At 40.2% G+C, this 13,507-nt stretch overlaps 1 protein-coding gene across 9 annotated transcripts in view; it reads left to right on the top strand.

Moving 5' to 3' along the window:
• Positions 1–13,507, top strand: part of CDH19 (cadherin 19) — a 74,222-nt gene that overhangs the window by 47,219 nt on the left and 13,496 nt on the right. For all 9 annotated transcript variants that reach the window (XM_035565363.2, XM_050708661.1, XM_050708662.1 and 6 more), the window contains 2 exons: positions 658–794; positions 11,527–11,648. In XM_035565363.2, coding sequence (XP_035421256.1) covers positions 658–794; positions 11,527–11,648 — 259 coding nt within the window. The remainder of the gene's footprint in view (positions 1–657; positions 795–11,526; positions 11,649–13,507) is intronic.

Genomic DNA, 13,507 nt, shown 5'->3' on the forward strand with positions numbered 1-13,507 from the left:
GTCTTTTTTCAGTCCATCTCTGGCCTGTGACTTTAACAGTTTGAATGGTATGTATGTACATATGTGTGCATGTGCAAGTCTGCATATGGACATAGCATCCAGAGTGTTTTAAATGAAGACTCAGGAGCAGTGGACTCATTTGCAATCATCTTCTACTTTAGGATTTTGTAGCCTGCCTATGTGACACTTCATTATACATAGTTGTCTTTCTTTATAATGCCCATTCCCTCAGTATCAGAGTATGTCAGCAATGATAAAATAGATTTACCATTATACCTCCACTTAGCTGTTAGTGTTATTCATTTCACAAGTGGCACTTTTGCTGTTTCTTTTCAGCGAAGTCATTCACCTGCTGTGAGCCTGACTTAGATGTAAGAATGAATTTCAGATTCAGTTCACATTAATATAGATCTGAGACATATTTAGTTTTATAGAAAGAAGAGCTTTGATCTTGGCAGCAGTGAATTTTAAATGTTTATAAGTGTACATTTTTCATGACTTCTGAGTTGTTGCAGCACACATTTATATGTATATATGCACAGCTCTGTTTTCTCAACTGACAGTAGCTTTATATGTCCTTGCTTCTCAAGGAACATTTCAGTATTAGGGAATCTCTTGCTTCACTTTTTTTTTTTTTTTTTTTTTTTTTTGATGCAGGTATTCTATTGTCCAAGGCATGCATTTAAAGAGATTGTTCAGCATCAGTGAACACAATGGAACAATCATTACAACTGAACCTCTGGACCGAGAGATTGCTTCTTGGCACAACATAACTGTTACAGCCACAGAAACCAGTGAGTAAGAAATTTAAGGAACTGTGCTTTATATACTGCAAACTGTAATTATCCTCTGAATATGCCTTATTTTAAATGAAGAATGCATGCTTCCTTCTCATTATACTAGTATTGCTTGCTACATGAAGGAACATTATTAAAATGATTAGTTAAATAGAGGCAGAATGTATTTGAGCTCCAAGGTCCTGTGCTCTTTCATAAAAGATGACCTTATAAAAAAATAAAAAATAAAATAAAGAAGGAAATTGTAATGGGATTGAGCATGTAACACTTTCAAGTTACACTGAAGCATCTGAATTGCTTCTGCAGTGCAAGATCTTATGTTAAATTAAACCCTGGTTAATTTCACACCAGATTTTTGACTAGTGTGAAATTAGCCAGGGTCTAATTTAACACCAGTCAGAAACCTGTGGCTCAAATTAATTGTGAATGTAAGGCCTAAATCAGTTAGACTTCTCTTCGGTGACAATTAAATCTCTGAAACCTCCTTTATATAGATTTCATCTGTCGTTTTTGTTTGAAAGTCAAATACAATCACCTCCGTTTGTACTTTTGGTTACCTGCTTGCCCTAACTCTGGGACAATGCTCTAGAAAATTAACAACTACTAATTTATAAGGTGGTTTAACAAGATTATTAAGATACTTTTTAAAAACTCTTCACATCAATCCCTACGAAGGAGAAGAAATAGACAAAATATACAAATTTACAAAACTGGCTGATCAATAAATCAAACAGATTTGCTAAATACTTTTAGCATGTTAGTTTAATTCTGAATCTCAGTGAAATGCTATTTATTGTTAAATCTACTTTAAACATATATTCATTAGTTCCTCAAAGGAAGCATTCCCTGTATATATGTCAGAATAGTACTGCTAGAAGTTCAATGCAACATATTCAGTAACCTTTTTCACTGAAGCCTTTATTTTGTGTTTGGAAATTGATAGTATTACCTTCCTTTTCAGCTTCTCTGGGAGATTTTTAATATAAATATATCTCACTTTTCATGTTGTTGGACAGCTGGCAGGTGATGGTAAAATTGATCTCTGGCATATTTTTGTCATGTCTTGAATAGCACTATGGAAACACAGCAGGATGATTTTGGTCTGGACTTTTCTGTTTAGCTAAGCAATAAAAAAGGAAAGAACTAAATGTTACAAATGAATAAGTGTCTCCTGAGCAGAAAAAAAGCAGGTCTTTCATAGTAATGAAAGTTATTGTAGACAAACTGAGCCCTCATTATCTTCATATTCTTATACTTATTCTTTATTTCTTTAGTGATGATAAGGTCACTGTCTATAAAAATATATTCCAAAGCATTGAAGTTAGGTCACCTTGCTATGGACATACCTGAGATTATTTATATTTTGAACTAGTAACATTTTATTCCTTGAAATATAGTCCTACCATACACTATGTACATGAGACATTTTGCGGATGACATTGTGGCTCCACTGAGGCCAAATCAAAACGACATTAGACCTCATCCACAGTAGTTATTCACTGCAGCTGAGATAGAACTTGAAACTGCATTACAGCAGCAACCTCTCTGGGGGCTTATTTGATATCCCAGCATTTATACAGGACCCAAGCCTTTTGCCTCTACTGTGATGACAAAGATCAGAAATTACTGACAGAAGTTGCAAAATCGTCGGCGCTTGTCCTCGTGGGGGACTTCAACTTCCCGGATATATCCTGGAAACACAACACGGCACGGAGAAAGCAGTCTAGGAGGTTTCTGGAGAGCGTGGGAGATAGCTTCCTGACGCAGCTGGTCAGTGAACCTACCACGGGTGGTGCCCCGCTAGACCTTCTCTTCACAAACAGAGAAGGACTGGTGGGAGATGTGGTGGTCGGAAACTGTCTTGGACAGAGTGACCACGAAATGGTAGAGTTCTCTATTCTTGGCGAGGCCAGGAAGGGGACCAGTAAAACTGCTGTCTTGGACTTCCGGAGGGCTGACTTTGAGCTGCTCAGGACGCTGGTTGGCCGAGTCCCTTGGGAGGCGGTTCTGAAGGGCAGAGGAGTCCAGGAAGGCTGGGCGCTCCTCAAGAAGGAAATCTTAATGTCGCAGGAGCGGTCCGTCCCCACGTGCCCAAAGACGAGCCGGCGTGGAAGAAGACCGGCCTGGCTCAACAGAGAGTTGCGGCTTGTGCTTAGCAGAAAAAAGAGGGTTTATAATCTTTGGAAAAAAGGGCGGGCCACTCAGGAGGACTACAAGGCTGTTGCGAGGCTGTGCAGGGAGAAAATTAGAAAGGCCAAAGCTCATCTGGAGCTCAACCTGGCTACTGCCGTTAAAGACAACAAAAAATCCTTTTACAAATATATCAATGCGAAACGGAGGACTAAGGAGAATCTCCATCCTTTACTGGATGCGAGGGGAAACCTAGTTACTAAGGATGAAGAAAAGGCTGAGGTGCTTAATGCCGCCTTTGCCTCAGTCTTTAGCGGCAATACCGGTTGTTCTCTGGATACCCAGTGCCCTGAGCTGGCGGAAGGGGATGGGGAGCAGGATGTGGCCTTCGCTATTCAAGAGGAAATGGTTGGCGACCTGCTAAGGAGCTTGGATGTGCGCAAGTCGATGGGGCCGGATGGGATGCACCCGAGGGTACTGAGCGAACTGGCGGAGGAGCTGGCCGAGCCGCTTTCCATCATTTATCGGCAGTCCTGGCTATCGGGGGAGGTCCCAGTTGACTGGTGGCTAGCCAATGTGACGCCCATCTACAAGAAGGGCCGGAGGGCAGACCCAGGGAACTATAGGCCTGTCAGTTTGACCTCAGTGCCAGGAAAGCTCATGGAGCAGATTATCTTGAGGGTCATCACGCGGCACTTGCAGGGCGAGCAGGCGATCAGGCCCAGTCAGCATGGGTTTATGAAAGGCAGGTCCTGCTTGACGAACCTGATCTCCTTCTATGACAAAGTGACGCGCTTGGTGGATGAGGGAAGGGCTGTGGATGTGGTTTACCTTGACCTCAGTAAGGCTTTTGACACCGTTCCCCACAACATTCTCCTCAAGAAACTGGCTGCTCGGGGCTTGGACTGGCGTACGCTTCGCTGGGTTAGAAACTGGCTGGATAGCCGGGCCCAGAGAGTTGTGGTGAATGGAGTCAAATCTGGTTGGAGGCTGGTCACAAGTGGTGTCCCCCAGGGCTCGGTACTGGGGCCGGTCCTCTTTAATATCTTTATCGATGATCTGGATGAGGGCGTCCAGTGCACCCTCAGTAAGTTTGCAGATGACACCAAGTTAGGTGCGTGTGTCGATCTGCTCGAGGGAAGGAAGGCTCTGCAGGAGGATCTGGATAGGCTGGAGCAATGGGCTGAGGTCAACTGTATGAAGTTCAACAAGGCCAAGTGCCGGGTCCTGCACCTGGGGCGCAACAACCCCAAGCAGAGCTACAGGCTGGGAGATGAGTGGCTGGAAAGCTGCCTGGCCGAGAAGGACCTGGGAGTATTGGTTGATAGTCAGCTGAATATGAGCCAGCAGTGTGCTCAGGTGGCCAAGAAGGCCAACAGCATCCTGGCCTGTATAAGAAGCAGTGTGGCCAGCAGGTCTAGGGAAGTGATTGTCCCCCTGTACTCGGCTCTGGTGAGGCCGCACCTCGAGTACTGTGTTCAGTTTTGGGCCCCTCGCTACAGGAAGGACATGGACGTGCTCGAGCGAGTCCAGAGAAGGGCGACCAAGCTGGTGAGGGGTCTGGAGAACAAGTCTTACGAGGAGCGGCTGAGGGAGCTGGGCTTGTTCAGCCTGGAGAAGAGGAGGCTCAGGGGCGACCTTATCGCTCTCTACAGTTACCTTAAAGGAGGCTGTAGAGAGGTGGGGGTTGGTCTGTTCTCCCACGTGCCTGGTGACAGGACAAGGGGGAATGGGCGAAAGTTGCGACAGGGGAGTTTTAGGTTGGATGTTAGGAAGTACTTCTTTACCGAAAGGGTTATTAAGCATTGGAACGGGCTGCCCAGGGAGGTGGTGGAGTCACCATCCCTGGAGGTCTTTAAAAGACGTTTAGATGTAGAGCTTAGTGATATGGTTTAGTGGAGTAGTTAGTGTTAGGTCGGAGGTTGGACTCGATGATCTTGAGGTCTCTTCCAATCTAGAAATCTGTGTCTGTGTCTGTGTCTACTGAGAGTAATTTGCCTGTTATTGCATGACTTGTGATGAGGATCATCCTGTCCTCATGCAGTTGAGATACTAGGTTTAAAGGTACCCAGAAGAAGATCTAATTCACTGGACTTTAAACTCAAGTAGTGGGAACCTGCAACCTGTTGAGCCTTATTCCACTTTATACATAGGATTTTTTCCAGCTCAAGAGAAATCAAGATTTATTTGATCAGTTTTTACTTGGTTTTAATCATCTTCCACCAAGTACAAGACTGAAGCATAAGTAGAAGTATTCTAACAGTCATAAGAGAAGCATGCACGACAGCAAAAAATCCTTAAGCCATCATATTTACATGACAGTGATTTAATGACTCAGAAGATGATTGTCGGACAATTTATTAATTTTTTAATTAGAATGACTGGCTCAGCTTTCCCTCAATTGAACTAAAAATGAATGAAAAAAAAATCCCCGATTGCAACTGGCTTGAGCTCAATTTGATTCTCATTTCTCTATATTTCCAGTGGAAAAGTTAACTATTAGTCTTACCTAAACTTGTCCTAAAGAGTCAACAGTCATTTGTCCATAGGGTTTTTCAGATGTCCATTTTTATTGTGTTATAGAGCTACTTCATGACTGCAGAACTTATAGTTCTTTGAAGGTTTCAGTCATGGATCATATCATTAATTCAGTGTGTAATTGTCACCCTTCTTTGGCCATATATACTTTTGTTGATAGACTTATTTTCAGATTTGTCCCAATGTCCCTACTAGTACCTAGGTGCTGTTTGTGTGAGCATTTATTTGATGGTAGGCTTTAAGTCAACACAGCATCCACGAATCTGATGAACAAGCAAGTCAGGAATAAACCAAGATAGCTGGCTGGGCTCTACCCATGCCACTTTGTGTATGGCTGAAGGCACTGAAAGTATTCCCTGACTCCTAATAGAATTACAAAGTCCATTACACACCCATTTCTGGCCTAACTAAAAAGGTTAAGTCATGCACTCTGTGTATTATTTCTAAAAGGGATGTGTGCTACTTTTTGTAAATAAAATAAAATAAATAAACCAAGCACTATTTCATTGCCTATTATATTATTGTGAATATTGGGATTAAAAATGAGAAATGTCATTCCCCAAAGAACTATTTCTGAGATGACACTGACAGATCATAAGCTTTGGTAAATTAACACAGCTCTAATGATTTCACAGGAGGAATAGTAATGTGAAACTGCTGAGTATCTAGCCATTTATCTCTGTGGTAGTTGCTTTTGCTGTCATTTCTTTGACAAAAGACTCAAAGCTATCAGCACAGATTCCATAAGTCCCAAGAAATCAAATGTCTGCTCCAAGGAACTAGTGGATTATAAATTTAAAAAGCAATGTAAGAACCACCCAAAGCCATATAATTTGAAGTGAGGCAGAAAGGTTTCTCTTAAAAGTCCATTAGATTAAGAAAATGTCTTAAGGACTTCCGAATGAGTGAGAAGCAGTGACACTTATACACATCATGAGGCATATTTTAACTATAATGAATGTTTTGTGAGTAGCATACTTGTGTTTTAGGCAGAGCAGGTTGAGATATTGACGTGTGTAATCTAATAGATATTTAGTACTCCTAGAATATCTTAATATGATTTTATTTATTGGAAAATGTCTTCCTTATGTCTCTTATCCAACAATACATTCAAGTAAGTATGAATAGTATTGTTGCTACATAACTTCTTGCCTACTAGTGTAGATATGTTACACCATGGTGAAAGCAGACCTTTCTAAGAGCTAAGTGATGATTAGTGCCATCTAAACATGGATTGAATTTGCTAGTAGGCAGAGGACTTCCAAGAGGTATTCAGTACCTTTAGATCTTCCTTCTGTTGTTTTCAGGTGTGTCCTGGTTCCAGCTGCGATAGGGTTAACTTTCTTCATAGTAGCTTGTATGATGCTGTCTTTTGGATTTAGGATGAAAAAACTGTCAATAACGCAATGAAGTTTTAGTTGTTGCTGATCAGTACTTACACTAAGTCAAAGACCTTCTAGCTTCTCAAAGCTCAATCTTGTCATCAGATCCGGAGACATTATCTTCCCCTTGAGGGTGCTGAATAGTGTAGAACATGGCTCAGTAGAAATGGGCATGTCATGAATCACAGCATGTTGCAGTGATTTACTTCTCTCTGGAACTGCCAGTGACAGCATATTTTTCCAAACACTTCACCAGTTTTTAGGATTCTTCACTTGTTCAGAGGTAAAGTTCCAAAACAGTGGAGGTCCCCACTGTTCTACGTACCTGTCCATACTATCTCCCACACCCTGCCATTCTTAACTAGCTTGTCTCCCAGCAGATCTCTGCGTGATATTCTTAAATAGATGTTTAACCTTTGACCAAACCAGAAACTCATTCAAGAGACATAGCAATAGGAATATACAGGTTTAAACATCCCAAAGAAATTCAAAATTCTCAAGAGCTATTGTATCTGGCATGGAGTAGGAAGGGAAGGTGAAGAAGAAGGGGAAGGTGTCATTCCTTGTCCTTCCTCCACAGATCAGATCTCTGAGGAGAAAAGGTAAGAAGTATAATTGTTAATAGTTTCCAAGAGATGGTTCCCAGAGTAACAGCAATGCTGAGAGTGAGTATCAGGTTAGACTCGTGATCACTGCTTTTATCATTCATGAGGGAGTGTTACACAGCACAGCCCAGTGATAAAATGAAAAGCAACCTTAAAACAGCCCACAGAGATGATAAGCAGCAAAAAAGAAGCATATACAGCAAATAAGAGGTTACATAATACAACTTGGAGAGCAAGTACAACAACTTCAAGAGCAAAAAAATCAACATCATGACCAGTAACTGTTTATAATTATTCTAACAGATTATAAACAATTTGTTCTTTCTAACACGTTCTTTTCAGATCTATCATTAGTGGGACAGAGGAGAAAACTGGAAAGAAAATTGCATAACTTGTGTATTGAGAAAAGGGCAGTTTAATAAGAAAGAAAAGAAAAAGAAAAAAAAAAAGAAAGGAAACAGAACAAAACAAAAAATAAACACAACAAGTGATTCACAATGCAATTGCTCACCACCACCCAAGTGATACCCAGCCAATCCATGAATAATGGCAAACCTCCCCCCGCCCCCTCCCAGCTAACTCCTCCCAGTTTTATGGTTTACAGAATCACAGAATGGTTGAGGTGGGAAGGAACCCCTGCAGGTCATCTGGTTCAACTGCCTTGCTCAAGCAGAGGTTTCATTACCTCAACCTTTTTAATGTTCTGAGTAACTAAGTCTTCTGTTTCTTTCCAGAGAGGGCACATATTTTCCCTAGTCGTCTTTTGTGATTGAGGTACTTGTAGAAGACCTCTTGTTTGCCTTGATGTCCTTGGACAGATTCAATTCTATCTGGACTTAAGCTTTCTTAAGTTGATCCTTCGCTGCTTGGACATCTCTGTATTCCTCCCAGACTGGGTAGAGAATGAATTGAAAGCAGCCCTGATGAGAAGGACCTGAGTGTGTTGGTTGCCTAGAAGCTAAACATGAGCTGGCAGTGTGCACTTGCAGTCCAGAGAGCCAACTCTGTCCTGGGCTGCATCAAAAGAAGCATGGCCAGCACGTTGAGAGTGGTGATTTTCCCCCTCTACTCTGTTCTTGTGAGACCCCACCTGGAGTACTGCATTCAGGTCTGGGGCCCCCAGAACAAAAAAGACGTGGATGTATTAGAACAAGTCCAGAGTAGGGCCACAAGGGGCTCAAGGAACTGAAGCACCTCTCCTATGAAGACAGGCTGAGAGGGTTTGGGTTGTTCAGTCAGGAGAAGAGAAGGCTCTAGGGAGACCTTATAATAACTTTCCAGTACCCAAAGGGCGGGCTACAGGAAAGCTGGGGAGGGACTTTTTGTCAGGGAGTGGAGTAATGGCTTTAAACTAAAAGAGGGTAGAATTAGATTAGGATAAGGAAGACATTCTTAGAATGTGGTGAGGCACTGGTACAGGTTGCCCAGAGAAGTTGTGGATTCCCCATCCCTTCAAGTGTTTAAGGCCAGGTTGGATGGGGCTTAGTGAGTTTACTGTGCAACCTCCTAGCTGGCCTAAGGAACTTGAACTCCACATTTTCATGGTGATTGCGACAAAGGCTACCTTTGGCCTATACATTCCCCACAAGCCCCTCTTTGTTGGTGAGAACAAGGTCCAGCACAACACCTTTCCTCTTTGCCTTCTCTATCACATGGAGAAGGAATTTTTCACCAATGCATTCCATGAACCTCCTGGATTGCTTAATGCACTTTTGTGTTGTCCCTCCAGCAGATGTCAGGGTGGTTAAAAAGTCTCCCAGGAGGACCAGGACTTTTCCTAACTGTGTTTAGAAATTTTCATCATTTCTTTTTCCTGGACAGGTGGCCTGTAGCAGACCCCCACTATAATATCACCCGTCCCTGCCCTCCCTTTAATCCTAACCCATAAATTCTCATTTAACTCCTCAGCCATCCCAAGGCAGAGCCACATACATTCCAAACGGTCATTGACATAGGGGGTGAAACTCCATACTCATCTCCCTAGCCTGTCCTTCCTAAAGGTCGGGTATGTCCAATGTAAATGTTGAGCATGGTGTCATGTGATTCGAAATATCCCTTTGGTCAGTCTGGGTCAGCTGTCCTGGCTGTGTTCCCTCCCAAATTCTGGTGCACTCCACCCTCCTTACTCTCAGGGCACTTTGAGAAGTAGGAAAGTCCTTGGCTTAGTACAAGAATTACTCTGCAACAAATAAAACATCAGTGTGGTATTGTCCTGGTTTTGAGTAGGATAGAGTTAATTTCCCTCCTAGTAGCTAGTAGGGTGCTGTGTTTGTGATTTAGGATGAGAATAATGTTGATAACACACTGATGTTTTAAGTGTTGCAGAGCAGTGCTCACACTAAGCCAAGGTCTTTTCAGCTTCTCGCTCTGTCCTGCCATTAGGCAGGCTGGGGGTGCATCAGGAGCTGGGAGGGGACAGACCCAGGACAGCTGACCCAAACTGGCCAAAGGGATATTCCATACCATCTGACGTCATGCTGAACAATATATAGGGGTGGCTAGCTGGGGTGGGGGGGCCGGCTGCTCGGGGATAGGCTGGGCATTGGTCAGCGGATGGTGAGCAATTGCATTGCGCATCACTTGTTTCGTACAAGCTATTATTATTATTATTATTATTAATAATAATTATTATTATTATTTTCCTTTATTTTCTGTCCTAATAAACTGTCTTTATCTCAACCCACAGGCTTCAGGTTTTTTTCTGATTCTCTCTCCTATCCCAGAGAGGGAGGGGGGAGGGTGAATGAATGGCTGTATGGTGCTTAGCTGCCAGCTGGATTAAACCACAACAGGTATCAACATTATTTTCATCCTAAATCCAAAGCACAGCACCATATAAGCTACTATGAAGAAAATTAACTCTATCCCACCTGAAACCAGGGCAAGGTGACATTTATGAACATTTTTATTGTGTAAGGTTTTGTTTGTTTGTTTAATTAATTGATTTTAGGGCCTATTCCACACAATTTTATATCATTAAATTATTATAATTAGGTTTGGATTTTCCTTGTCTGAGATAGTTACAGCAATATAATCTTATGTAAATGCAGTAAATGCAGGAATTGAAGTGTCTCATATTGGCAGACTTTATTTTCCTTTTCATTTGGAAATAAGCCATATTAACATAGCTTTTACATAACCACAGCAGTAAAGTATATTAATCTAAGAGAAACAGTACAGCTTTCATGAGTATCAAATGCCTAGGTATTAAATCTGTTGTGCGAATAATGCTTGGAAAATAACTGTAATCTCATCTACTAATTCCATCAAGAGTAAAGCTGTACACATGTCTGGGACTTCTTTACAAATATATTTTTGGGACCAGTAGATAGAATAGCTCTGTTTTTCCAAGTTCCAACTCTGTTCTTTATAGAAGTCTCAACTTTCTGTTTAGCTAGGACCAACTATCAGTGTCTATTATAATTATTCATGGTTAGCAGTGGCATAAGTATTTTGAAATTATGTAAATTTTGGCGAGATTTTCACTAAAAACTTCAAAATTTCAAAATATGAAAGGAGTACAGTGTAGTAAAGGAGTGTAAGTAAGTGTATCAAGGAATTGTAATAGAATTTCTTAAAAGTTGTGACCAACCATTGTGATATCCATGACTAGTACAGTAAGATGCTCTTCATGAACAAAACCTCATTTAATTTCTGCAGATCAGATTTTATTTTTTATATTTAAATCAGTTTCCAACTTAGTAAATGAAAAAGTGAACATATCTAAACTTTTGTAAGAAGTATCATGACATTCTATTGTAATTTAACATAATGTTGGAGAAGAAAAACAAACCCATTTCATAGACAGAACCCCAGCAAAGCAAAAAAGCACCCTTATTTCTATGTTAGCAATTAAGATTAGAAGTTTAACTTCAAAAGCACATGCTAAATCATATTGCAGGTTATATATTAACAGAATTATTTTAAAAGATTTAGTATTTAATGTGTCTGTAAGTGTCAGTTACTATTTTCTACTCTGTCAAATTTAAGTAATATTTTGTCTTGTCTATATTACTTTAAAATATATAGCAGATAATTTATACATTTTTATTTCCATCTTCTTTTAACCATTAGGAAATCCTGAAAAAATTTCAGAAGCAAATGTATATATCCAAGTTCTTGATGTTAATGATCATGCACCAGAATTCGCTAAATTTTATGAAACATTTGTTTGTGAAAATGCAGTTTCTAACCAGGTAAGTGTGAAGGAGTTAGCTGCCATTTTTCTTATTGCCATGAAGATCTGATCTGAGATGATACTGTTTCCTCTGAGATTGACTATTCCAGTACTGCAAGCATAGGATATATATTGTCTAATTAAAAAATATTCTGTTGATATGTGTACAGTTTGAAATACAAATTTCAGAAGTATATTTTCCCCTGCTGAATAAAGCACCACAGAACATGTAAAAGAAAAATGCATTTCCTTGTTTGACTGCTAAAACAGATAACAGAGAAATACAGACAGAAAATTCTAAACAAACAAACAAACAAATAAATTACAGATTTGATTCACGTTAATGTCACAGGTATAAAACTTAGGCCTGAGATTTTCAGTCACAGCATAACATCATCTGGAAGAACCAGATTTAGACAACATTTAGACCATTTTGTGTGTGTGTGTTTTTTTTAGAATATTTTGGTTAGAAATCATGTATTTTGAACTACATTCAAACCTTAGTGAATTCAGTGGAAGCCTGCAAATCTTTAAGTCCAATCCTTGTATCTTCAATAGCTGGCAACTGTAGGGTTTGTTGTATCAAATATCCTTCCCAGGATTTTTTTTTCCCCTATTTACTCCCCACGTGCATATTATCACATCAAAAAGATCTCCTAATCTCCTAATACCCATCGTGTACATTGCTCACTCTTCACTGTTTTACATTTTTTCTGTTATCCAGATCTACGCCAAACTCTTCAAAAAGAGTGCAGCCAGACACCAGACAAGAAATTGAAAAAAAAAGAAAAAAAAGGGATGTTCAAAGCTTTTTTTTTCTTTTTTTTTCTTTTTTTTTTTTAAGTTCAAAATGACCAACAAATACCTAAAAACAGAGAAAAAATATGTACGTCTTTTAGTCCTCTAATGCATTCTTTTGACATAAAAATTAGACCTTTGGGATATCTGTGATGGTTCTGTTCAAATATTTTGCTTTGTTCTGATTTCTAAGTCACAGATTTTCTTTTTACATCAGATTGGTTTACTTGGACCTTGATTAGTCTCCAGTTAAATAAAGATTTCCTCTTGCAAAAGGGAATTCTACAGAGCTTTTTGCATCCATTTATATGTTTCTGTATCAGCAATTGGTTTGTTTGTTGTGCATGTGGTAGTTTTTCCATCTGCAAAGGCTACCTGTGCTTCAGAAGTACCTGGAGAAAGGCATATCCCTTGGTCTGCAGCTAATATATTGGCAGGTCAAATGACAAGCATTAAAGTAAACGTCACCCCTCTCCTCTCCTCTCCTCTCCTCTCCTCTCCTCTCCTCTCCTCTCCTCTCCTCTCCTCTCCTCTCCTCTCCTCTCCTCTCCTCTCCTCTCCTCTCCTCTCCTCTCCTCTCCTCTCTTCACTATAAGTTTGTGAGAGTCACAAACATCTTCAGTTTGGCATTTGCAGACTATTCAAAGAAAATAATGTTAAATATCTCCTCATTAACAAATGATCTTAGCAAAAACAACAGGAATTTGCTACTGAAGTTCATAATTATCAGTCAGAAATTATATTTTATACAGGGTTTACAACTTAAAACAGATTTGATGGCTGATGTATCTCTTCCACTGCCGTTAATTTTTTTCATACTTCTTATAGTTGCAATGGTTGTTCACTGAATAACACAATTTACACTTCAGAAGAAACAGTTTAAGCTATTGAGGGGCTTAATCAGAGCATTGCATTCCTTTATATTTCAGCCATATTTTTGCAATCATCTCCAAAGAGTTCAGGAATCTGCTTGCATATTATGAGCTAAGATCAAAACTTGTATAGATATTCTATCACATTCCAATTTATAAAGTAGCTTTCTCATTCCTTCTAATTGGGAAAGATATGCTGAGAAATATT

This window comes from Cygnus atratus, chromosome 2, assembly GCF_013377495.2.
Source record: "Cygnus atratus isolate AKBS03 ecotype Queensland, Australia chromosome 2, CAtr_DNAZoo_HiC_assembly, whole genome shotgun sequence".
Taxonomy (NCBI): Eukaryota; Metazoa; Chordata; class Aves; order Anseriformes; family Anatidae; genus Cygnus; species Cygnus atratus.